The 25,849-nt window shown below is 46.3% G+C and overlaps 1 protein-coding gene across 10 annotated transcripts in view; it reads right to left on the bottom strand.

The window, feature by feature from the left end:
- The window catches only part of PACS2 (phosphofurin acidic cluster sorting protein 2), an 83,688-nt gene that overhangs the window by 11,835 nt on the left and 46,004 nt on the right, over positions 1–25,849 (bottom strand). For 4 of the 10 annotated variants that reach the window (XM_075508094.1, XM_075508089.1, XM_075508097.1 and 1 more), the window contains 12 exons: positions 24,378–24,468; positions 23,542–23,619; positions 22,652–22,773; positions 21,739–21,874; positions 20,908–21,012; positions 19,264–19,370; positions 18,353–18,507; positions 14,835–14,945; positions 12,632–12,740; positions 5,353–5,395; positions 1,528–1,570; positions 155–290 (listed from right to left, as the gene is read on the bottom strand). In XM_075508094.1, the coding sequence (XP_075364209.1) occupies positions 155–290; positions 1,528–1,570; positions 5,353–5,395; positions 12,632–12,740; positions 14,835–14,945; positions 18,353–18,507; positions 19,264–19,370; positions 20,908–21,012; positions 21,739–21,874; positions 22,652–22,773; positions 23,542–23,619; positions 24,378–24,468 (1,236 nt within the window). The remainder of the gene's footprint in view (positions 1–154; positions 291–1,527; positions 1,571–5,352; positions 5,396–12,631; positions 12,741–14,834; positions 14,946–18,352; positions 18,508–19,263; positions 19,371–20,907; positions 21,013–21,738; positions 21,875–22,651; positions 22,774–23,541; positions 23,620–24,377; positions 24,469–25,849) is intronic. The other 6 variants (XM_075508095.1, XM_075508091.1, XM_075508099.1 and 3 more) reach the window with 4 other exon arrangements.

The following is a 25,849-nucleotide window of genomic DNA, read 5'->3' as shown; positions in this document are numbered from 1 at the left end:
CAAAAGAGGTGAAGGGGAGAGGTGACAACTTCAAGTGTTTGCTAGGGAGGAAGAAAGCAGAGCTACGGGTTTTCCTTTAGAAGAGTTTTCCCCTCTCATGTATATGTCAGATAAGACAACCAAGGGAACTGTAAGGACACAAAACATGCTTTACCTGGAGGATGAGAAGCTGCCTGTGACAGATGGTGAGGAAGGTGGTGTGGGGGAGGCTTCTTTCACAGCAGGAGACACAGAAGGTGGGGTAGAAGAAAGGACACTGGAGCTTGAGGGAGCTGCGTCATCAGAGTCACCTTGCAGAAAAGGAGTGAAACTGTTTGTCTGGGTTCATCTCGCAGCCCAGGATATGCAAGCTGGGATAGCTCAGTCTCTTTGCCTGTGCTCCTGCTGCACAGGTTTTGTTCAAACTCCATCCAGAGATCAGCTAGCCCATCAGTTCTGACTGCCTCCACACTTAAACCACAGGACTTTCTATGTTTGGGTAAGAGGCAGGCACAGACATTCACCCTCCTCTGGGCTCCCCACCTGGCATCTGCTCTCCTAGGGGTTGCTCCCAGCTGATTTAGAGCCCCCTGCACAGTCAGAGCCCAGCCCATTGATCCCTGCTTGGGAATCTCCCCCTGCAACCATTGCAGGGCAGCACCACTTCGAGACTCTTGGGGAATCCAGTACCTCTGGGCTGATCACAGGGATCTCCCCATTCCCTCTGCTTCCATCTTCCACAACCAAGGCATCACTCCCTTCACGTTGGCCCTTTAGGATGGTGGGAGCACTGTGGCAGCAAGGAGTGACCCGCAGAAGGGCTGCCTCCACACACAAACCTATGTGTAACCCAGGCCACAGGTATCTGGGTTTAATAGTGAAGCATTATAAGAAACAATCCCAACAGATGAGGAAAAAAATATTCCTGACTAGTAGCGCATATGAAGGAGGAGAAAACAAGTTCACATTGATAAAATAGCACTACCCCATGTCCATGTGTGTAAGCAGGCAGTATCATGTAAATCAGCTTTGCACTCCCCCATTAAAAAAAAATGGGTCTAAATTTGTTGTCAGGCTGGCAAACTGGTTGCCTATCCTCGGGTTTCCAGTGTTAGGCACTTGTTTGAGATATTATCAGGCAATTGAGCCCAGTGTAGGGAGACAGGCATGAACTTCCAATGTACCGCCCCACCCAGTTTGGAGCAGGAACCTCAAATAACTACAGTGGTGAATCCACCCCACTGAGAACACACAGAAAAAAAAGGGTGTTTGCACATATATGTGTGGAGCCTCCCTGGATGAAGGTGTGGGAATTTCAGCTGGCATGAAGCTCCTTGTAAAGTAACAATAGCAAGGGCCTTTTTTCAAGAGAGAGGCCTCTTTTTCTGCAGACAGCTGCTGGGAGTCAAGGCAGAAGTGGGAGCTAATGAAATCCAATTCCACCTTAAAAAACTCCAAGACATCAGCAGTGAACAAGTTTGTTCAGCCTGTGAAGTCAGGCTCCCACCACCTGTACGACACAGAAAGCACACACAAGATGCTTGTTACCTGACGTTGCAGAAGATTGTTCCACTATTCCAACCTTCACCACCTAGAGGGGGCAAAACAGAAGACCTCTATGAAACAGGAGTCCCCTGAACTTCGGGAACCCCTAGTCTCCAAACTGAGCTCATCCCTACAGCCCTCTTGGCAGTGTCCCTGCAGTCAGAGTAGTGTTAAAGTATGTTGAAAAGTGGAATCTTCTAAGAGCTGGACAGGTCCCAGCAGTGTCCAGCCAAGCAGTACCAGCTCACAGCCCTTCCCTGACTTATACAAAAGACAGCACAGACCCTATGGAGCTGTTACAGACCTGCACAGCTCTGAATAGCCCATGGTCAGCCCCAAGCTATGGCAACTACAGTGCCCATCTGTGACACCTGTGGGAATAGAACAGGGAGGAGAAAGGAACATAAATATCCCTTTAGCATTGCTTTGATACACCTGCTAATTACAGACACATTGCTCCCACCGCACAAGTGCGGCCACTTCTAGGGTGCAGCATATTTGGGGTTTGTTAGGAAACCACAAAAGCAACAAAGTACAGTTTCTGATCAGAGTTTTCTAGTCTCCAAACAAGGAAGTGTCCTGCAAAGAAGATAAAGCTCCTAGCAAAGCCTCTGGGCACAGACACCACATGGACAGGTCAGAACGATCCCAATCACACTGTAATAAGGATTCAATGCGTTCTGATATGGCCAACCACCAGCTAGTACATTTAGGTTAATGATAACTGCCACTGGCAATAATTTGTGGAACAGAGCATGCTACGAACACAAGCTCCCAAGAACACACTATGCCTAGAAAGATAAAATGACCCTTGGTGATACAAAAGCAGGGACCTTCTGTAGCGATAGTCTGCTACGGTGCACAGGGATCATTACTCTCGACTACTGCAGAGGACAGACCCTTCTTAAGGTCCTTAAGAAACTTGTATCCAGGGCTAATGTCTACCCTAAATAAATGTTGACAAATGGGAAAGAGCTGCAAAGGGATCTCATGTCAATAAAACCTGCTTTAGAATGAGAAATGATGTCACACAGTCTATTTAGTTTGAAAACAGAAGAACGTTAAGTTCAGACATGACCATATCTAGACCACATCTCTAGGGAGCATATTGCTATGCTATGGCATCAAGAAAAAGGACCTAATCATTAGAAGCAAAAAACTTTGCACAGTTCAGAGTGGGGAGGTGTATGCTCAACACTAGATCTTGGAGAGCTGTCAGGCACTCTGGTGGATTCTCTGTTAGCTCCAGTCTTGGAAAAGCCACCGTGAACTCAGCAGTGTGTGCAGGGGCTCCCTGAGGGGGCACTGGCTTGGGAGAAGGAGGCTGCAGCTCAGTTTGGCCAGTCTCCATCCAAAGGGCAACAAATCAGGCTCTGGAGTCCAGCAGCCATTTGCGCTGTATGCGTTAAATGCCAAGAGGATGTTTCACAGACTTAAACTAGCTGTGAGCAAGAGGCGGCGAGGCAGAAGAGTTATGGGAAGAACAAGCAACACAGAAAACTGCCTACAGCCACCTTGATCTGCAAGCCAGACAGGAAATCTCTTCTGGCCTTTTCCTCCTTGCTGGCTGACTGAAGATGCTTGAGTTCAGACACATGGGAGGAAGACAAGGTTAAACGCTTTCCCTTCCCTCCACTCAGGGAGGCGCATGAGACTGCTGCAGTCCCAAACAACGCCTCCATCCAGGAACACTGCAGCAGCCAGCCTCCTTTCCCTTCAGGAAGGATGCACATCCTGTTAACTCTCCTGGCAATTGGCTGTTGGCACAACGCAGGTAAATGACCACACAGCCTCACCACCCAACCCTGGCTTTCGCACCCAACTGGCCCCTTGCAAGGCTCCACTCCCACCAGTTCAGAGCTCGGCTGAGCAGCACGGCACTGCCCTGCTTGCTTCTGGGTCAAAGACTGCACATCCCAGCTGTAGGACATCAGTTTTTGCACCCTAAAAGCCAACAGAGTCCAGCCAATGTCAGGAGTCACAAACTCAAACGTTGCTGGCTCCCTCTCTTCCTTGGCCAACAGCTCCAAGCAGGCGGCAGCTGAGGGAAAGAGCTTCAGTATTCATGTTCAACCTGAGATTTTTGTAAGATACCTGCAACTGGCCTTTCAGAGTCTCTTCAGATGTGTCTCATGGGGAATTACTGTGACAGGAACACTTGAGAAGCAAGAACAAGCAGCATTGATTTGACCCTCACCACCAGCCAACATAGGAAGTCAGTCTGTGCTTTTAAGGCAAGTTTTTTTAGGGGTTGGCAGTGTTATGCACGCAACAGAGCTGTTCACTCTTCCCACTTTCAGACAAGCAAATCCAGACTGGAAACACATTGCTAATGTCAGGTCAACGATCGTTTTAGAGCAACTGGACAAACACTCTGAGCCCCATCTGCTTGCACATAGCACTGAACTAAATCAGCCCCAAAGAAAAGCTTTGCAGAGCCTAGCACCTATAGTGAGATGAGTCCATGAGCTTCCAAGCCCTTCTGGGCTTTTCAGGTTATTGGGAAAGGTGAAACAGCTGTTTCATAACAACAGTTCTTCACCAGCAATCGCAGTTCATGGGAGGGACAAGATCACAGCAAAGCTCATCAGCAGGGAACAAATTGGGAAGATGTGTGTCTCTGCTTTTGCAGAAGACACCTTTCCTTCAACAAACGAAAGTAGATTGTCATCTCAGGAACACTGCAGAGAGAGACTCTCACTCTAAAGAGACACCAGAGTGAAAGCGGGGTCAGCCTGAGGGCAAGAGAGACTAAGCTCTTTAAACGCCTTGGGATTTCAGATTAGCTCTGACACACTGACAGGGATAGAAACAAGAACGCATACAAGTTAGCTTAACACAGAGAAAGCAGAACAAGACAGCCAGCATGCAAGAAAGAAGCTACAAGAGAGCAGCAGAAACTGTGAAGAGAACATCCAGTAGCTGAAGAGCAGTCAGGGGATATCCTTTTGGTCGCAGGTCAATGACTTTATACTTAAAACTTAATGAATTGAAGAGCATGATCAAATAAGGGGAAGGAAGCTAGAAAAGGCAAAGTACACAGTGCACAAAATACATCGACAGAAGCGCAAACACACCCCTGCCTAGATAACTCTGCACTTGGCCACCTGAACTGGGAACATTTAAAGATAAGGACAGGAGGAAAAGTCAGGGACTACTATCCCAAATACATATTCACATAATAAAAGGCATTATATAGCTACTACCCCAGACTCAAACTTAACAGTGGTATAAATGACCTCCCTGGTGGGATGTACTCTCCACTTCCCAGGAGTGAATGGGATATTAAGAGGACTGGAGACCATTCATGACAAGCACACAGAGGACTGACACTGGAATAGCAAATTTGGCCAAACCAATCACCCAGGGCAATGCTGGGCACAACAACCCTGAGATCAGGTTTCCAGGAACAAACCACCTTCCTCTGCACATGGCCCAGCAGCAGTTCTCCACCAACTAGGTGCTTTGGTCTGCGGCAAAGACAGGCTGTGGATCAGAGCACTTCAGCATCACACTTTCCTCTCTGTATTGAATAAAAAAGGCAATAGCAAGGCTATGGTGTCTGCTTCAGTGCTGGCAGGCATGCAGCACAGAGCCGCCAGAGCCAGCTGTCTGGAAAGTAAAATACACCCTGTAGTTTGTTAAGGGATCTTAAGAGGTTTGCTTACATATCAGGCAGTTGCATCCAACCATCAGATGCTCATGCTGACACTCTACGTTAGAGCACCCAGTGCTCCCGCTCTACCCCAGAAACCAGGTAAGTTTGGGTTAACACTTATGGACATATTCTAGCTGGCTTGAGACAGCATAACTAAGATTAACACTCACCCCGACAAAGGGAATGAACTTCTGTGAAGATTCTTCGTCAGGGCTAAAGGCAAAGAGAAAAGAGTCGTTAACAGCTTGCTTCCACACTGGGCACAATACTCACTTTATATGTTGCATTCAAGCATGCAGCAGGGACGGACAGTATGCAAGCGCCAGTCCAATGTCTCCTCTCAAGGCCCCCTGCCAACACGCTAAGAATCTGCATGGGTGGGGAAGAGCACGCAGCTTACAGCACATCTCTCAGGGGAAAGGTCTCTTCCTCCCTCCCTCACGCTTGACAGAGAAACATGCTTTAATGGCATGGCAGTCATTACAGACACACGACCTCCTACTGCAAGGAAATGGATCTGTGCCACAACAACACGGAGAACTGTGCGTTACTTACTAGTCCCTGAAGTGCTCTGCACGCATGGCCTTCACACGTCCCACCTTTGGAGTCATGTGCCATACCTTGCATATCCCAGCATCGCTAAAGCAGTTAGCCTGCCACGGGGTTACAAGCCGTGACACGTGGTTATTTGTATAGCACTAGCAAGTACGTACACACACACACTCATGCACACAGGTACATGTTCCCTGCCACTGGGAGCTTGCAGTCCCTTAGACAGGCACACTAGAGAGGTCGGGCACCAGAGCACACCGGGTAGATCAGGACACCAACTCGAGAACAGCAAACAGCTAAACCAAACTGAACAAAATGCACGCCATGTCCCAGAAACAGCTGAAGACAACACTATACACGTTTTGAAAGCAGGAAGGCATCAGCCCCTCCTGCTCTGGCCCTGCCCAGGATTCAGAAGACAGAGAGTGGAGAAGGGCCAGCAACAAAGGCCACAGTCAAACCTAGCAGGAATTAGGGAGAGACTCAAAGACAAGAGGGGGAAGACCTGAGTGAGGAGGAAAGCAGGCTGGGAGGGCCTGCAGAGCCACTGCTCCCTTCAAGGGCAACAGAGATGAAGATGGACCCACAGGGTGAGGAGAGGACTGCGGGAGCATGTCCACATGTTCGGAGGAATTACAGTTCAGCAGTGGAAGTGACTGCATGGGCAAGACACACAATGTTTCTCAGTGGCCAAGCACAGGAAACAGGTAGGAAGCAGACAAACACCAAGATTTCTCATGTTTCTCTTTTTGTGCATCCCTCCATGCTTGGAGCACTGCAACATTCAGAGAAAAAACATCCAGCATTGCCTTCATCCAGAATATTGCTGGGTGCAGCACAAATACTCCAGGAAAGCAGGTATTTCTGTGCTGTTTCCAGCATAGATCGGAAATGCACCAAATGCACAAAGGTTGCCAACCACTGTGTGATTAGCACGGGCTGGACAGTTTCTTCTAAGCCCTACGGAAAGAATGGCATAGAACTGCACTGAACATGACTCAGCCAGAGCTCCCTCTTGGTCCAAAGCAGAGTGTGCTTTTGCAAATAGCCTCTTGCTTTGGCTCAGCTCTGCTTACTCATCTCTAAGGTAAAGCCAGGGGCTTTGCTCCCTTCCTACCTCACAACCCTAGGCATTGCACCTTCATTGTTTCCCCAAAGCACACAACAAAATGACTGAGTCCCTGATTCTGTGTTTGAAGCCAGAAAGGTCATATCTTTCCAGACATGGCTGCAGGCCCACCAGCAAATAAATCTCCTACAAACATGACATTTCCAGCTCCAGTTTTGCAAAGGGAAACCCACAGAGCTGTCAGGAGCAGCACAGAAGAGAGGCTCAGCTTTCTTATCATTTCTTCAGCACCATGGGCTCAGAAGCAGGCAGAAGCAAGTCCTGCTAACCAAGTGAGGCAAGCACAATAATCGCCTAGTCATCTCTCAGCTACTGGATGGCTTTGCTCCGAGCTCTCAAAAAACAAATGATGCCCAATTCCAGCAGAAAACCCATTCTGGTTCCCCCTGGGAGCTCAGACTCCCACTGAGGAATGCTCAGGGGCAATTCTGAAATAAATCATTTGCTTCAGTTGCCATTTATCACAGCTCACAATGATGCACAGACTGTTCCGGAAGCCATCCAGCTGGATTTCAGCTCAGCTAGTCTAGTCCTGTCACACGTGCTCTTGGGAACTCTGATCTTGCACATGTGCCTCTGAAAATGCAGCTTATCAAAACAGCTGCTCTTCATGTGGATGAAAGGAAAGATGAGATGACCGTGCTTATTCTCCACTTCCTCTTTCATGCTCTTTCCTGATTCTTGTCCTTCCGGATCCCAAAATATTAATCCAGAATCCTTTCACCTTGGTAATGGTCTCTTCTGTTCCTCCTACCACAGCCCTGCAACTAAAATATCCCCTGTCCCTGGAAAGGCAGCTCCCCCTTATTACCTAGGCTGCACAGATGCGCAGGCTGCAGAGGTTTTACCCCCATAGCGATGTCCAAGGCACTGGTTTTATCCATAGGGCTTCTGAAGGCCCTGGTATCTCAGCTATGATTTAAAGCCAGACCTGACCCTGGTTTGTGATTTTTAACAGTGTTATTGATGCTTCACCTCTCTAATTCAGGGGGGAACCAAACAAACAAATTCTGGGGGAAAACCAGACCTATGCAGAATGGCTAGAATGAAAAAATCTTTATCTGGAATGGGGAGTTGTCTAATTACTATTTTTGCTTGGGCAAAATGCATCCACCTGCAATCAGTCCTTCAGAGGTAAAGTGTCCAGAAATGGACTTGCAGGCTCCCTCCCTACCCCAAAAAATTAATTCAGATTGAACAGAGACATATAGGCAGATTTATGCGTTTTAGGACTCTTAGAAAGGAGAAGAAGCCACATCACCAAGAATCACCCACCTGACAAAGGGAAGGAGTAATCTCTCTCACTTCTGGGACAAAGTACAAAATAAGCTGCAAAGCACTCAGATATTACAGTAAGAGGGACTGAATAATCACTTAGAGCAGTTATGCCAGTTATTAGCCTTTTAGTAAGATTTAATTTAAAATTTAAGCAACCCAAAACAGATTCAGATAAAACCAAACACCTGTGATTTCCTAGCAGGAGGGTCTCAGGTACTATCGTTATTCCAGGCAAGTCCTGCAGGGGGGCAACAGGAAAGAGGGGACTCTTATCACCGAAAGACTAGCAGGCCTCTAAGCCATTTCAGGCCAGGCACTACCAACAACTCTCCAAGGCTCATCTTTGGTATGAAGCATCTGTCCTTCCCACAGGGCAACTGTAGCTGTCTGCTGGCTAACACTGTCCCTGTTCCACCAATCTCCAATGATCAAACCAAACAAAGGGACAAAGCAACTCCAGGTCCCCACAACACATCAGATGAGTCGCCTCTCTGCTTCCCCATGAAACTCCTGTCCAGCACCCTTCATGTTCCTACAGCGGGCTGGGCATACTCAACAGGACGTCCAGCATTTCTTGAGCCTTGACCCTCCTCTGCTGCACTGCTCTGCCAGGCAAGGGGGAGGGACACGTAAACTCCTGTTACATTTCCACCAGCTGCCCGAGAAGGTTCATGCAGCAACCAGCCAGATGACATGGGCACTGCTGAGCCAGAGGAGGGACTGGGTCCATCTTCACCAGCTGTGTTCCTGTTCAGCAACTGCTGCAGGCTGTGTTTTAGAAGCAGCACTCAGAGAAATGACCTGGACTCTGCCTAGCCACTGGCCTGCAGAGCCTCAGAGACACGCAGCAGGCAGAAAACAGTGTTCCCCCTCCTTCCTATTGCCCAGGAACCCTCCAACCCAAGGCACCTGTGCTCCAGGGAGCAAGAGTTGGGGAAGCGCTCTACAACACACAAGAGTGAAGAGCTTTTGGTAAATGTGTAACTAGGTAGGAAATGACGCAGCCCTCTCCCTGACAAGCGAGCAATGCTTTTATTTCCAACAGCCAAGCTGCTCCCCAGATTCGTGCAAGGGCTATCCAGAAGCCACACGGCATGAGCTGTGCTGGACCCTGAATTACAGTGGGTGACACCAGCCCAGGTTCACAGAATTGATCAATCCAGCTACACTGGGAATGAGTGTCTGTTGAGTCTCAGATACCACAGGGTTTCATTCAAGAAAGCAATGTGGAGAGATATCAGTGTCGATGACATACCCCTCCTATAGTGAGAGGCCCACCTCTGCTACCATGGTCTCAGCTCCCCAGATGTTGCCTGGAGTGCAGCGTTTCTCGACAATTCAGTAACCAGTAATTCTCCCAGTGCTCACAAAGTCAGTCACCCAGTGTAACGCAGAGAAGCTGAAATGGCAATTCATTTCCTTCCTGAACCCCTTCCTCATTGCCAGCCCCCTTGATTTCAGGTAAGGCCAGCAAATGCTCCAAAAGAACGGGACAAAGCTTTTGCACCATTGCAGTCCATCACAGGCAGTACATGCGCCAACCTTTTGCCATGACAAACAGAACAAGAGGACGGGAAGGAGAGAGGAGGTAAGTCAAAATAGGGATAGCTGGCAATAAAGTTATAAAGCAGCTCATCACATACAGCTACATCCTAAAGACTGGCTTGGCTTTCCTTGGACCACTAGGGCTTGTTTAACAGAGCAAATGCTAGGATACTGGGAGATTTGTCTTGCAATGAATTTGTAGGTAGCGCTGCTGTTTCTACATGGACCACTGCCTTGAAAGCTGGCCTTGGAGAAGCCATTCACCTCTGGCCTCAAGGGAGAAGGAGTTACAGTAACTTTGTGAACTGAGGACAAAACAAATAATGTCCAATAATCATACGATTCGAAGCAGGGGACCCTGCGGAGCAAGAGGGTCTTGGAGGCAGCTCAGAGAGCACAACTCTACTGCTAGCATACATCTGTCTCCTCTTTCTTAAGCTCAGAGAAGTCCCATATGTTTGGGATAGCCTGCCAGTAAGAGACTAGTCCTCAATTTTTTGATTACAGGGGAAGATTTACTGGTCTGCACTCTGACACTGCACAGCTGAACCCCACCCTGAGCCACTGAGTGCAACCTACACCACTCCAGTTCCAGCAGATGGGAACTGAAAAGCCTTTGCTCAGTCTTGATCCTTTTGGAGCTACACTATATCCTCTGACTGCTAGGAAGAAGGGAAGAAAAAACCCCTACTTTCTCCGTGTTTTACTGCTCAAAGCTACTCTCTCAATAACCCCTTCATTCCCATTCAATTTACATCTTGGGAACCTGTATGTGTGGTCCAAAGGCAGAGCAGTCATTTTCGACAATGCGTTGTGCCAGCAGATGCCATAGTTTCAAAGCAGCGAGCAGAATTTAACCTAAAGCACAAACTGTGCATCCCAGACCTGCAGGAACTGTTAAACAAGGCACAAAAGACCAGTTCATGGGGGGAAAAGAAACAGGAGATGGGAGAGGGAACCTAAAAGGAACTGATACCTTATGGTAAAATCAAAATGAAAGCTCTTTTTCCTTTTCAGAAAGCAACCAAAGAAAAAGATAAATATGTTATTATACTTACAATAAAGTGAGGCATTCATTTAGATAGTGCTAATGGAAACACAATTTCTGTGTTGTTTTTCACAATACTCTCCCTAAGCTGCTGCCAATGACAGAGAGCTGCATTTCTAAAGAAAGCCCCACGGGGAAATAACTGCCCAACACTCCATGGGAGAGCTTGTTCCTCTAACTCACCCTCCAGTTTGCTCACGGGGTACTTTGCTGAAAGTAGAAGTTATTTTAAAGCAGACCCAAGAGAGATACTAAGAGACTGCAGGCTATGCCACAAGTCTGGCTAAAAGTCTCAGCAATCTCTCTTCCAAGTCACCTTCTGCAGGTTTTGAGCATGATTTAAATTTATCAACAGGTTCAGGCATGGCACCACCAAGTCCAAAGGGTCTAAAATCCAAATGGATCAGACCAGCTTGGTAAAGTGGTCATGCACACTGCTGGGCAGGCTAAGTGCATGTGTTGCGGAAGTACATTTCAGATGTTTTTCAACAAAGTACCAAATTGAGCTTTCTGGGCACATTAGAAATGCAAAACAGTTAAATGTGTGTCAATGACAGAAATGGACCTGTAACAGAATGGAGAAGGCAGTGGAGACCAGTGCAGAACCCAGCAACCAAAGGGTGCAGAGAAAGAACAAGGCAGCCACCAGAAGGTGTTCACACTGCACTAGGGGTATCTGAACTCTGTATTGGTAACTAAGGTAAGTCTTTACACCAAGAACAAAATAAAAGATTGAAGCTAAGAGCTTTGAGTACCCTGTGGCTCCCCGAACTTCACCTTTATCAGGTTAACATTACGGAAGTTCACAAATACACGAAGAGAGTGCACTCTTTTTAATGGACTAGTCAGTCTGGAAATATTTTCCCTAGGAGAGCATGAAGAATGGGCTAAATTTTACTGAATCATTTCTGGAAAGTAATGTAGAGCAGACACAGGAACAGAAAAGCAAAATACAATGAGCATTTCCAAAGAGAGTGAAAAAAAGTGACTCTACCCACACCTTTAATCCCCCCAGTTCTTATGCAAAGGAGGCACCAATGAAGGATGTTAATGGACCAAAAATTAAAGATCAGATATAGGGCAGTAATAGGGCAGTAATTAACAATTAACATCATCCATGCCTCATAGGACATTGCTAATCCCTAATCTAGAAAAATCACATGAGCTGAGTGTTTGTCCTACTCTCAGAAATTATTGCGATGTGAGTTGGAGTCTATTATTCTCCTCTGTGCTTCAGAAACAATGCTTCTCTACCCTTCAGTGACAGTTACTCTTCTTCCTGGACCACGGCCACATGAGGCTCTACATACTTCTGAACCTTGTTTTCAGATCCCAGTCCTCCCTCCTACAGGCTGCTCATCCCTTTAAGAGAAGTTGAAATAAAACTTGGTGAATGTCAGCCCTCCCCAGTAGGAGTCCTGGTAGCCTGCAACTGCCAATCAACAAGGATTTTGTCTCTCCTGCCAGAAGCTCTGCTATTTACACTCTAAAAAGAAAGGGTTTCAGTTCCCTCAACACAGATGTAAAAAGGCCAGGTCTCATGGAAGATACTTTAGGGGGGGAATGCCACAGTCCAGTCTCACACACCTAAGGTCTCTGTGGTAAGAGATCCCCGGAACCTAAGCAAATATCGTCTGTCCATCTCCCACCCTGCCTAGTCCCCACTTTCCCAAACCTCTCAGATCTTCAAAGAAATCACTGTACTTAAAGTAACCACACTGTTGTAGATTCACTGTTCTCCAAATGGGACACATCACTGGGTGCAGGTTACCGTAAGGCTCCCAAAGTGTTTGCAATTTGGAGTGATTTTAAGACTGCCGGCACACGAGATGAGGAAAGCACTTAGCTTTCAACCTGATGCTCACTCTGGAAAGTCAGTATTATGTTAGTGACATACCTTTTCTGCTTGTATGTCAGCATTGCTTCAGCAATGGGCAACTGGTGTGCACAGTTTGCCCCTGCTATATACTGCGTTATCCGGGAGACAACATCAGGCGTTTCTGGAACTGCAATAGAACAAAGAGAGGAAATAATTTAAGTGACTTCTCAGACCATCACCAGCACTGTCCTCCATTTGCTCAGCCAAGCAGCTGATGGTACCCAGCCAGCTGCACTTGAATTGCATCTTCCAAAGGAAGCTCTGCAGCCTACCCCAGAGCACTGTAAAGCTGTCTGACCAAAAGCAAACATCCTACAAGAGCACCAAGGTAAAAACATTAGGAAGGTACACTAGATACACAGACATCTGTACACAGCATTATTGACTGAAGTATTAAGGTTATTTTGTATTTGTTAAAGTGCCTTTCTGTGAAAATGAAAAGCCCAGAGTCAGCTTTAGACTTTTTTGCACCTTGACTGCAAGTATCTGCTGAAGAAAGTGCCTAGCCATCTCTCCCAGGGCCTTGGTGAGCTGCTCTGCTCACACCAGCATTTGAGTTACCTGATTTCCTAATGATCTCATGGCCTTGCTGAGTCAACTGAAAAGACTGAGCGCCACGCAAGGGTAGGAAGAGCACAAAGATCACATGCGTAGCAGCAAGTATGCTTCTGTGAGCAGAAGATCTATTCAGATCTGTGAGACTGGGTTTGATTCAAGTTGACAGGAAGACATTTCCTAAATGCCTTCTGTATTTTTTTGGTTTCAAGCAAAGATCCCTGCGAGATCAAGGGAACGCCAGTGACCTTCACCAGGCACTTCCACACCTTAATGGGTATTTTAATCCTCTTTGTATTTGAACAGTGAGCTGTGAAGAGCTATGATTCTTTGCCAGATCTTCTTATGCCATCACAGGGTTTCTGTGCAGTTCTCATTGCACAGATGAAAATGGAGAATCTACATGGTCTGGACTGCACAAAAATGAGGCTGCATTTTCCTCATAGCATGCAGGCAAATAGATAAGGACTGCAGCATAGAACCAACTAAAGAACAGATATGGTTGTCAAGCTGGATTTCTATAGCTAATGAAGTATTCCTAACCTAGACACAAAAATAAAGTCTGTATTGACATTCGTCTGCATTTTCAAATGTGGCAAGGAATTAAAAGAAACCAGTTCCAGACATCTGTTCTTCCACAAGCTTAGAATCAAGGAAAAGCATAGGTTGGGTGGCACACTAGGAGATCTCTAAGTCCAGTCTCCTGCTCCAAGCAGGGCTAACTTCACCTTCAGAACAGGCTGCCCAGAGCCGTGTCCAGCCAAGTTCCCATCTGCTGGAAAAGGCTCTGAACAATCACCTGTGAAGACATTTCTCTCTCCTCCTTTCATGGCTAGAGGACTTCCAGGAGTATCAGGCACTCTGCAATTCCAACAGGAGAACCACACTGCAACCTCCCCACCCTCACGGCACTCCAAAAACTCCCAAGCTTTTTCCTTCTAGTGAAATTTCTGTATGGGATATGCAGCCATGAGAGCATCGCTCCCCAGTCAAGTCTCAATCCTTCATGTAGCCCTAAATGTTATATGCAAATCCTCCTTTCTCCTGTTTGTTTCCATTCTTGAAGGAACAGATGGAAAAACTGTAAGCATTAATATTTTAAGCAAATTAATACTTTAAACATATAGTAAGGCTTTATCCTGGCCTAGAGCAGACTCAGATCAGAACAGGAAATTGTTGATCTGACCTAGGGCAGCTCCCACATGTTACAACACTGGTGAAGAACAAAATTCTTTTTTAATGAGAAAGATCCTGCCAGTAGACTTCAGAAATGTCAAGGTCATTCTCACACACAACTAATAGAAATTAATCTTCCCAGAGTTTCCAGTTTTCCAGATCTTTTAGGCTGGACAGTTTCTGAAGGGCCAAAGAAAGCAATGTGCTGAACTTGGTAGCGAGACCTTCACATCGAAGAACAAAGCTGAAAGCTAGGTAAAACCAGCATGACTTAGAGGCAGCTAGTGCTTCTGGGAACCAGCAACTGTTTGCAAACCACCACGTGGAGGACATACAAAGGTCAGCAGCTGAAAAGGGAATGTGGTGGAGTGAGGAGAAAAGAGGAACAAAAATGTTTGTCTGTTTCCTCTTGTATTTACTTGACCTTTGCTAAAATTACTCATTCAAGCCTCTTCTCCCACACAGGCCAGACACAGACACATGGCCTTACCAGTGGTCTGTGCTTCAAGTTTGTTGAACAGATCTCTCCAGGCTAGATCTTGGAAGAAGTTGTTGTATCTATAATCTACAGACCCCAGATACTTGGCCACTGGATGAGACCCTAAGAAAGAAAGGAAAACATGACAGTTGTTCTTCCCAGCACTGAAGACAAGTGTGTTTTTTATCTGTAAGGAATTAAATTCCAAAATCAAAACTACACTGGACAACCCAGAAATAAATTTCTTCAATTATAACCAAGTAATTTAGTCTAGCTTATCTCTACAAGGGCATGCAAATAGACTTCCCAGCAGAGAGACTACTTCAACACCACCAATGTCTTTCACTCACACCTCCCCCCTCCCCTCCGCCAAATTAAATTTTAAAAGGCCAAAGAAAACAGGACTGGGAAACTGCTGAGGAAATAAATGATTTGGAAGACACAGAGGCCCTACAGCTCTCCATCTCAGTCTCTCAGTTTTGCAAGCGGCCTTCCTAGCAGCCCTTCCTGCCCACAGGCTGCACCGCATGCACTGCAGCCAGGTCACCTCTGCCAAGAGGAGTCGGACCCCTTCCTCCAAACACCATTTGCACACCACGGCTCTTTTGCAATACTGAGAAGAGGCAATTGTCCCCAACCAGGAAAAACAACCCAGGGAGGCTTGTTTAATCTGTAGAGAAGGGCTATAAGTACAATACATAGGCTGTGATTAAAGACAGAAGGCAGAGTCCAAGGATTACAGTCTCCAGTGAATGTTGGCTTAGGCATCAGGTCCCTGCTTGCTCTAGCTAAGCCTTATGGCTCCTCTGTGAGTGTGGAAAGACCTTCCTGCAGAAAGTTCGTGTGTCCAGCCTCCAGCTTGCAGCCCTGGACGGAGATCTGACTTCATACTTATACTGAGTAGGAGAGGGAAGGCATTTAAGTGACAAACTCTGCCCTGAGAGGTGGTAAAAATTTGCTACCTTCATTTTAGGCCACATGTGTCCCCAAACCAGACAACCTGCTCTTGCAACTACCTCTCCAGTCTTTCAACACAGGAGAAAAGATGTGCCAGGACTGCACTTTCCAGTCACCACATTTCAGTCATGCTCAGCATGAGTCCTGCACATTTACAATCAGCCATGAAGTGGCCTCAGAGTTCCTCCTAATCAGCTTTTTATCCTTCCTGCATACCAAATTCTCACATCAAGCCACACTTCCAGAGACTGTAACAGCTGAGTCATCAGCTGGTAATTGGTAACCTGACAACTCCTTCCAAGAAGACCCCAGTTGCTTAACTATACTCACCGTCCTCCAGTAAAGCTCATGGTGGAAAAAACCCACTGTCTTTTCTCAGTCCTCCAAACCAGTGCTAAATTTCCAGACTTCCAGGAAAGGTTCAAGCATAAGATCTCTCTGAGCTCCCCTTGGTGTCATTACAGACTGGGGCCTAAGTTCTTTCCTGGACCCTCCTGATCACGGCTGCTTTCAGACCCATCATTTCTTTTGCAGTGGAGTTTCAAACAGTGCATGTGGAACAGCTCTGCACCATGCATCAGAGAAGCTTTCCCACATGCTGGGAAAACACATCACACATGGAGATGCAGTTGGAAACAAGTACTAAACACAAGGTCTTCCAAGAAGTTCTATCCACAGGAGCTAAATAAAATGCTAAAAAACCCCGAACAGCCAAAATAACCCCCAACCTTTTTTTCTATTTTATTTGCCCCTTTTCAGTTGTTTATACACTGGTTTGGACATCAAAGGAGTCTTTCAGCCATCGAATCAGAAGCATGAAGCAGGACTGAATCTCCCAATATGGATCTTTACAGACATTAAGCATTTCTCATCGTTAACAAACCCCTGTAGGTTGACCCTTCTGTCATCGCAGCATGTAGTTGTGGACTAAGAAATTAAAACCATCTTAGAAAAAACTCCACCACTCCTACTTTGAAGGTGCTGCTAGCAGCAGAAAGTCTTTTCCTTTAAGACGTTTACAGCATGGTCACCATTCTGCCTTTGGCGCTTTTTCAATTGTCAGAAAAGAGAGGTTGCTCCTCAATCACTTTAATGAACTGCCAGAAAGCTGGCCAGAAATAAGCACTTGATCTGATCAGGAAATACTGCAGACTTCTATGGGAAAGGCCCTGTTAGAGAAGTTTCTATATTTAAAGTACATTTTAAAAGCAGTCACAGTTCTGAAGTAGTTCCATTATCAAAGTGCTTTGTTATTTTATTTTTTTTAATTACCAAATAAAGTTTTAAGATTAAAAATCCAACCCCAAAACACACTAGCTAAATCTTGTGTTTCACTTTCAAAGAGAGAATATTTTCAGATCATTAAAGGCTGCAGGACAGAAAACTCTTCTTCTGAGGCCAGGAGACAGTCAGCATGTGAGGACCAAAGTCCTCAAGTCACACAGACTCTCATTCAAAGCACATTTAAACTTGCAGAAATATTTTTTTGTTTTTACCCCCTAAAGGGCTCTCTCTCCTCTTCCTGCCAATCACTTTGGAAACTAAATGCCTTCCTTACAGAAGGATCCAGCTCTCTTCCTCTGACTTTTTCATTTGACTTCTGCAAATCCCACCACTGAATTGACAGCCTAACCCCACTGTTCATGGTGCCAGGCAGCAGCTTCTGACTCCTATAGCAACTGCCATCAGCTGGTCCCAAACCTAGAAGACTGGAAAATACTGAGAAAAAGTGCTTTTCAAGTTGTCTGTTGCCTACATCACCTAAGTGCCCTGTTTACACAAGCCAAGCCTCGGACTAAGACCAGCTTCTGGCATCACACCCTTAACACCACCAACATTGTCCAGATGCCCCTACCCACAAGCATCAGTGACTGCCTGGCTTCCCAGGCCTCACTGCTACAACATTCCTCACGTTTCTGACTACAAGATCCCTAACGTTATCATCAGTCCACTCTACTTCCCCCAACACAAGTGACCCGAGCTGGGTAACTTCCCAGCCAGGCAGGCTTGTTGAGCTGCTGGAAGGGCAGAGATAAGGTGCTAGAAAAATGAGGGAAAAACCCGAGGAGAACAGCACATAAAGGAAAGGTCAAAAGATACAGGTAATTTGAATAATTTAAACTCTCAGCAGTTTCAGAGCCTTTAAAAAATTTTCAACCCCTCCACCTCCATAAACATTTTCTGTGTCAGCCTCAGGGAGGCCAGACAGTTATTACTTTGGGAAACACGGCGCCCAATGAATTTAAGATTTCAGCCAGGGAAAGGGCTTCCAGAACATTATTCTATGCATACATTGTACCATGACAAAAAGATATACAAGAGCCTCCCTGTATGGGGAAGCAGCATTCAACCCCTTGCTTCGAACAAAAGAAGACTTTGGCATCAAGAACATAAAGATGAAATTCACTCACACAGCAGCAACACAAGCATTATACAACACTATGACAGCATGATGTTTGCCTCATTTAACAGCCATATACCTAGCCAAAGCTTCCAGGAGGGCTTCTACTGAGGGAAACACATCTCATTCAACCTGTTCATCTTTCTATGAAGAAAAATTGTTCCTTATTTACCTAGAGGGATGATCAAAAATCTCATGTAGCCAAGCCAGTCTGGAGTTTTGTGAGACAGCTGCTCTACAAAAAGCCTCAATACAGCACTGAGGTAATTCTGGGCTCCCGCCACAGCAATTTTAATTGGGTTTGGAGGCTGCGAATTGCAGTTACAGCTAGACAGAAAAAGAAGAAACATATTCATAATTGTGCTTCCAACCAGCTATTTCAGAACAAGTAAAACAAAAAATTGGTTAATAACATCCATGGCAGAAGAGAACTCATTCAATACGCAAGGCAATATCACAATGATTATCAGCAGCTTAAAACATTATTAATAAAATGCAACATTGTTCAGGACTTTCTTAATTGGTCTCCTTGCTCCTTCTTTCACACATTTTGATAATCTAAAGGGCTGGACTCAACTATCTAGGTTAGGATGTACCTATTGCAACTAACTGCTGTGTCAGAGAACATACTCAGGTACCCACAGCCCTCAGTATGTATCTAGGGAATGCCTTGAGGAATTGAGGAATTAATCTGGGAGTTACCTGGGGCGGGGGGGGGGGGGGGGGGGGGAGAGAGGAGCAAGAACTATTTAAAAACCTACCTATTAGCTTTGCATGTTTTACTGCTTATTAGATCTGACCTATGAGGCAGCCTCCAAAGCACAATCCTTTAAAATCACCAGTGTTGATGAAAGGAGACTTGTATCCCCACACACATGGCAGAACAGCAACAACTTTGCAGGGCTGGCAAGCGCTGAAGAGCCACACACTCTGACTTCAGGAGAGTAGACTGGGGAGGAGTATTGGAAGGGAGAAGTATTTCTCAGCTATTGGATGGAAAATTCCCTGGGCACTGGAGCACAGGACCTAAGAGGCTTTTAGAACTAAGACTCAACAAACAACACAAGCAAGGCGAGAACTTACTATCTCTGTATCCTGGAGACAATAGTGCTGAAAGCTGCCTGAATATCAGCTGAGGAGCATGTGCAGACCACTGGCAAGGTATGCTTTTGCAAGACATCTGATAGGTACTGAGAAGAGAACAGAACATTTTATAGTCCTTTTTTTGGTACAGTTTATCACAAGAAGAAAATCTGCCTCCCCCAGCCTCCTAGGTATTCTCACACCCAAGCGTGGGCACTCTCTCCATGTCCAATTTGTAAGTGATACGGCTATTTCCCAAATACCTTGTCCTTGCGCATCAGCCAAAGGAAAGCTCTTCCTCTAGAAAAATGGAAACATCGGACCTCCTTGACAAACACCAACACTATATCCAAACCATGGCAATGACAACTCCAGAACAGCAGGGTTTTTATGGCAGCAGAGAGCAGGGCAGCAGCAGAAGGCCATTTGCCTAGCAGACAGCACTGGGTAAGAGCAGATGCTGTCTACTCGCCTGTTTCTGGAACTGCAGTTGCATCTGTCTCTGATTTCAAAAGAACTTAAACAAATGCAATGCTCTGCCCACCCTCAAGCACTAAAAAAAAAAAAAGGGAAGGGTGCTGCCAACACATGTTCCTCATGAGGACTGTTTCCCCTCCATGCAGCTAAGGGGAAACAAGTTAACACACACCTTGGGTATATGTGGACATAATATTGATGAGACTCAGCAATTATTTCACACTTTCAAATTCTGCACCACTAATCTATACACCCCAGCCAATGCTATCTTCATGTCCTCTGATACCGCAGGCACAAGCTGCTAAACCTACTGGAATATGACCTACAATGCTTTCTGTCCATCTCTAGAAGGCATTTCTCTATCTTCCAAGTACAGAGAAACTGGAACCAGTAGCTCAGCTGGTAGTTTTGGTCTCTCAGACATTGAGACCCTAGTTCTTCCAGAAGCAGAAAGCCAAACCAGACAATGTAACTCCACAAGCCTGGCACAAGTCCTACAGGTGACAGTCACCCAGCACATGTTTATTGGTCCTCTGCCATATCTATTTTATTGCTTTCTCAGACTAAGGTTCCGAAAGGAGCAAAATTTGTTCCAAGCCCATAACAAACCACCCCACGTTGTCAGCATAAGAAAGCACTGCTCAGGGTTCTCCTTAACACAACTATCACTCACTCAGAAAAGATGGGGTGACATACCTGCAGTCAGGAATCACAAGCGTGCGTGCAAGGCAACAGAGCTGACCTGAAATATTTTCTCCTGTGTTCACCACCTGTGCCTAGAAACCTCAGCCTAAACCACAGGTCAGTCCTCCCTGCTTCCTTTGTCCCAGTCTACCACAGTTGAGAAGTAGGCTCTTGAGTGCAAGGGTCTAGCCATTCCCAGTGTGCTGCTAACCAGAAGGAATGGCATTTCGTAGAAGAGAAAAAAACCTCTGTGGAAAGACTCAGGTGGCAAAGCTTTACAAGATCCACAGCATCTCCTGGTCAAACGAAATCCAATCTGTAGGCACTGAACACTCAGTATGCTGCCAGCCCCCACGCACCACCACTGCTCTTCCAACCAAGCAGCAGAACCTACTTGGTTAGTGGTAGAGCTCAAGGCCTGTCCATTCCTGAGGAGGAACAGTGAAGGAGAACTGTGCTTCAGGTAACGTCTCCTGCCTTTACCTGGCCTTGCCAGTCAGAAGTATTGACAAGAATAATGTTTTCTGGCAGCTGGTCATCGGAAACCAGGATGTGATTTAGTTGGTCATACACTGTTTTCCTGGGGATCTGGAAATAAAGACACAGAGAAGAGAACAATAGGAGGTGTCAGCTCTAATTGTCAAGCCACCAGCTCCAGCTCTTGCAATTCATGAGAGATGGCTGTGCATGGCTGGCCAGTGCTCAGTCACCACATCAGCAAAGGCGTGCTAGCAGCTGTGCTGGCTGCTGGGACTGACACTTATCAGCTTCTTCAATGCTGCAGTATTCTGCAGATTCCTCTATTAGCCACCTCGGTTTTGTTGGCCATTACTCCTCTGCCATGCACTTTTACTTACATCACTTTATACCAACTAACAGTAGCCCAAGGCATTTTAGATTCATAGAAGCCAGGAACAATCTCGTTCAAGGAGGGAATTAAGCGAGTCCTGCAGCTAACAAAAGTATGGCACCCACGCTCTGCACAAGTCAGTCCCCTTTTGCAATCCCTAGCAATTTGCCTTACTTCAAAGGAGTAATTCCTCAACACATCCCTATTCATTTCTCATCATAACAATCTGTTCCAGTGTTTTCAGTTTATGGCGGGCTGACAAAGCAATAAGCTGGCAAAACCCAGCAGACTGGATGGAAGGTACAGCATCAGCCAAGACATAAATTCCCTCCTTCCTGAAGCCACAGGGCCCAGTTCCTTTCCAGCAGGGACGGCACTTGGACCAGAAGGAAAGGGACCACAGGAGACAGCTGGAGAAGAGGAAAAACTATGAGTGGCTGGAGAGACAGCAATCTTTTTCACACCTGTAAGTGGTGCCGGGTGTCTGGAGAGCGCTCATTGTCCAGACTGTTCGCTCTCTCGTTCTGCGGCCTCACTGGCTGCCTCTCCTTCAGAGATGTGCTCCTTCCCCGACGTCCCGTCTGCTTCCCTTCAGACCTGCTAGAGAGATGTGCTTGCATTCCAGAGCTGGCTTGTATCTGAGTGAGATACATCACCCAAATCCCAGATGACCCAGTCTGGCAACTTCGACAATGTGAGTGGAGGCACTGGGGAATCGTGCATGTAGATCTGAGCTAGCGTGAGGCCTGCTAATTCTGCTTCTGATAGTGCAGAGCACACGGTTCAGCTACAGAGCATGTTCCCAGGAGTCCCAGGCAGACTTCCACAGCCCATGCTAAGATCCATACCACCACCCTGCTATTGCTACACCAGCATAATAGGATCCAGCCATGCAAACTGCAGTCACACACCCAAAAGCAGCACAGTAATACCTCTTCAAAAGAAGATCTATTTGCTTGCAAATGATTGGAGAAACTATATGGTGGGGTTGCTGAAGCCCACATTCACTACCCTATTTGGGAAGGTTTAACAGGATATAAGTTAGACTTGACAACCACCTTTAAGGCCAAAATCTGCATCAGATGCTGACCTAGGAACAGTATCTTTGAGCAAGCAGCTCCAGAGTTTTTATAAAAACTTCCTTGGACATGGACCAGGTACAACACAGGAGACAGGAGCAACCCCAGAGCAATGCTGCCCTTCAGGGTTCTGAGCATTCATTTATTGAGTGCTCAAGACCCATCACTTAAGTGCCTGAGCACAAGGAGGGCCTCCTTGCAGTCAGTGGCTTAAGGCCATCCTGAACAAATGCTAGCAAGCTGTCCATGACTTCCTGAGCAGCCCTGCAGCAGGTGCAATGCTGTGTCACCACTCTACCTGGTGGACGGGATAATGAGGGACTCTGTCTTCGTGATCTTCCCACTGGGTGGGAGCTTCTCGACAAACACATCTGGGGTGGGAAGTTCAGCTTCCTGGACCTCGACTTGCTGGTTAGACTCCTGCAAAAACACAGGGAACAGAGTCATCAGGAACAAACCCTCCCCTCTGCCTCACTACCGCAAGGGCTGGCAGCAGCATCCCAGCTTAGCTCTGGCTGGGGCACATTCAGCCTGTCTCTTCCACACACATTACTCCCTGCCAAAAGGGAGAAGCCAATACTGGCTATCTGGGGCTACCAGTTCCCAGCTCTGCCTCACAAGGGAGCTGGAGGTAGGAAAGGTGCTCAGATACACTATTTGGAATAGGCACTCTCTGAGCTCAAAGCCAGGGACATGCCTCCTCATGCAATGCAGATGAATTCAGCTTACCCAAATGAACTAGCAGAGAAAGACATAGGAGAAATGTTACAAACTGCATGCCCCCAGCAGAGCAACTTGAGCTTTGGGATTTTTACCCCAGGACCAGCTTGATTTCTGCCAATTCAGCCTGAAGTAGTACTTCTGTCTGATAAAATGGAACGGCCCTGAGAATACTTTTCAGGACGATATACATGCTTAGTAGCATACTTTGGGCCAGCCTTCCTCAAACCAAGAGAAAGGCTGTTTAAACAGAAGGCATTTCAGTTTCAAAAGGCTGAAAGACAAGAACCTCCAACAACTAAGGTCAGGAGGAGAGCTCAGCATTATCTTCACTGCAGCTAATGTTACCTATGTAAGTTCTGTGGCATGTGCAACTATATGGACAGACAGACACATGCCACAGAATGCAGTTCACAGTTGACACACAAACTGTCAGGAGGAACGTTAACAAGTGTGTTTTCAACTTACGTAAGAGACAGTGTCAGAAATACTGTCGCCTGCATGTTTTGTTCCAAGACTCTTTGTCTTTTCAGGCACTTCTACCTGCTTGAGAGGAGAAAAATTGTTAGGAGGTATGGCACCAGCACAGTTTTCAACCACACTCTCTGGATCAGGCTATTCAAAAGACACACTTCTCCGTTTAAACATTGCACAGCTCTGCAGGATGACCAGGAGTGCTTCCTCATCACACCAGGACTGAATGCATTTATGTGAGATGTGCCAAAGCAGTAGCTGATGCACAATACACAGTAGAGGCAAGGAAATGCCCTGGAATAGGACCGATATTCTATACGCCTAATATGTCCATCCACGAAGGGATGGAAAAGGGAGTGAGCTGCCCCTCAGCGTTCGCTCCCAGCCACCATGAAAAGTATCCTAACAAAAGTAAGGTAAAGCTTCCTCCAAACAGTGCCAAGGAGTCCCTAAAACTCCCAGGCAACATCTCTCATCCTGGCAGTCATTTCAAGTACACAGGAACCTGGAGCTATTCATACCATTAGCAAGTATTCAATACATAACCTGAAGATGTCCCCTTGAGTTAATATAATATTTGCTTTAAATAAAAAAAACCCCAAAACAATGACAAAAAAAACCCAAACCCAAACCAAACCAAAAAAATCCCACACCACACAAAAAACCCCCCCAAAACAACAAACATGTTTTCTTAGCAGAAAATTCATATCTCTGCATCCAAGTCTTTGGAGGAGGTCAGAGAGGGTGCTTTAATTTACACATGCAAATAGAGACAGTGCAGGTCTGCTATATTACCTGCAGATAGGTAACCTTCTTGAAACATGACTTACAGGACTTGATGGCTCCCTCTGGCTCCTGATGCTGTGGATGCTACCAATTTCTGTCTGAGAGCTGGAGTGTGACAATCCTTCAAAATAAGGTCTGAGTAAGGAAAGCAAAACCAGTTTCTTATTATTAAAAACACTAACAGAGAAAGTCCACCACATTCACAGCAAAGCAACATGACTGTTCCCAGGGCGTCTTACTGCTCCCCAATGGTTCCAGTAAAATTGAGAGGCTACTTTTGAAAGGAGGGGGAGGTCTCCAGGACAGCAAGAGAAGCTAGAAAGTCCAGGGATTCCTGTCTAGCCCTGACACTGACTGACCGACCTCCATCTAATGGATCCAACATGTCACCTGTCACACAGCTGACCATATTTATAAAGGTCTTACTAGGAATGCTTGCGTGCTCTCACACTACACACCAAACAGCAGCTTTTCTTCCCATAAAATCCAGAGTGGGCACATGGGTTCAGCATTTTCCCACAGCAGAAGAAAATGCACATTCACCCTGCACAAGCAGTTGTGTCCTCGCTACCCCAAGCACCAGGTACAAAGTTTCACACTGCAATTCTTGTTTCAGCTTTGCAAATGCTGATTGAACTACATGTCATTCCAGACAGGGTCTAGCTCTTGACTGAAACACAGCAAGTAGAGTTACTGCCCCCCACCGATACCCTGTTCCTGTGGGTACGTGACTCTTGGTGCTAATACGCATTTTATTTCCAGCTTGCATTTGGATTTGGCTGCCAGCCCTAGGATCCAATTACACATTTGCTCAATAAGATAAGGTAGCACATACAATCAGATTGTGCTTTTACGTAAAAAGACAGCTCATCACACCAGACTACAAGACTCAATTGCAATTTAAGGAACTGATTTTTTTTTTGTTGTTGCAGGAAAAACCTACCTACAGCCATCAGCATTTATTACATCCCTTTCAAGATACGAACACAAGAACTGGACACAGCAAACCACAAAGTGTCTCCCCAGGACCAGACACAATAAGTTCTTATTCCAGCAATCACATATCCCAGAACAGTTAGCTCCTCGGCTCCAGGGACACGAGCTCTCCGTGTACAGCACAACATTTTGGCTTGTTTCAAAGCAGCTGCTTACCACAACACATCTACTTTGAAATCCCTTCAAGATAGGGCCTACCAACTGGCAATATATTGGGTCAAGCTCCAAACGCCTTTATAAGCCACCAGCCCCCTCACTTAACACTGCTGCCCCAGTCTATCCTTGACATCTTCTGGCTAACTGATAGGGAACAAGTCACTCCAGACTCAGAATCTATTCTTAGCCCAACTAGGTTATTCCACATTAATTAGGACATTATGACACCTCGTAATTAGCTGGCATTTAGCAGATACTGTACTGACCAACTGCAGTGGTAGGCTTTGCTTGTTTCAGAGCCATCACAACACTGAAGGCCTGAGCATGCAACCACATGCCAGTCAGAAGCATGACTGCAGCTCGA

The sequence above is a fragment of the Mycteria americana genome, chromosome 7 (assembly GCF_035582795.1).
Source record: "Mycteria americana isolate JAX WOST 10 ecotype Jacksonville Zoo and Gardens chromosome 7, USCA_MyAme_1.0, whole genome shotgun sequence".
NCBI classification, from domain to species: Eukaryota; Metazoa; Chordata; class Aves; order Ciconiiformes; family Ciconiidae; genus Mycteria; species Mycteria americana.
Note: the sequence above shows the minus strand (reverse complement) of the source record. Positions and strands in the feature narration are given on the sequence as shown.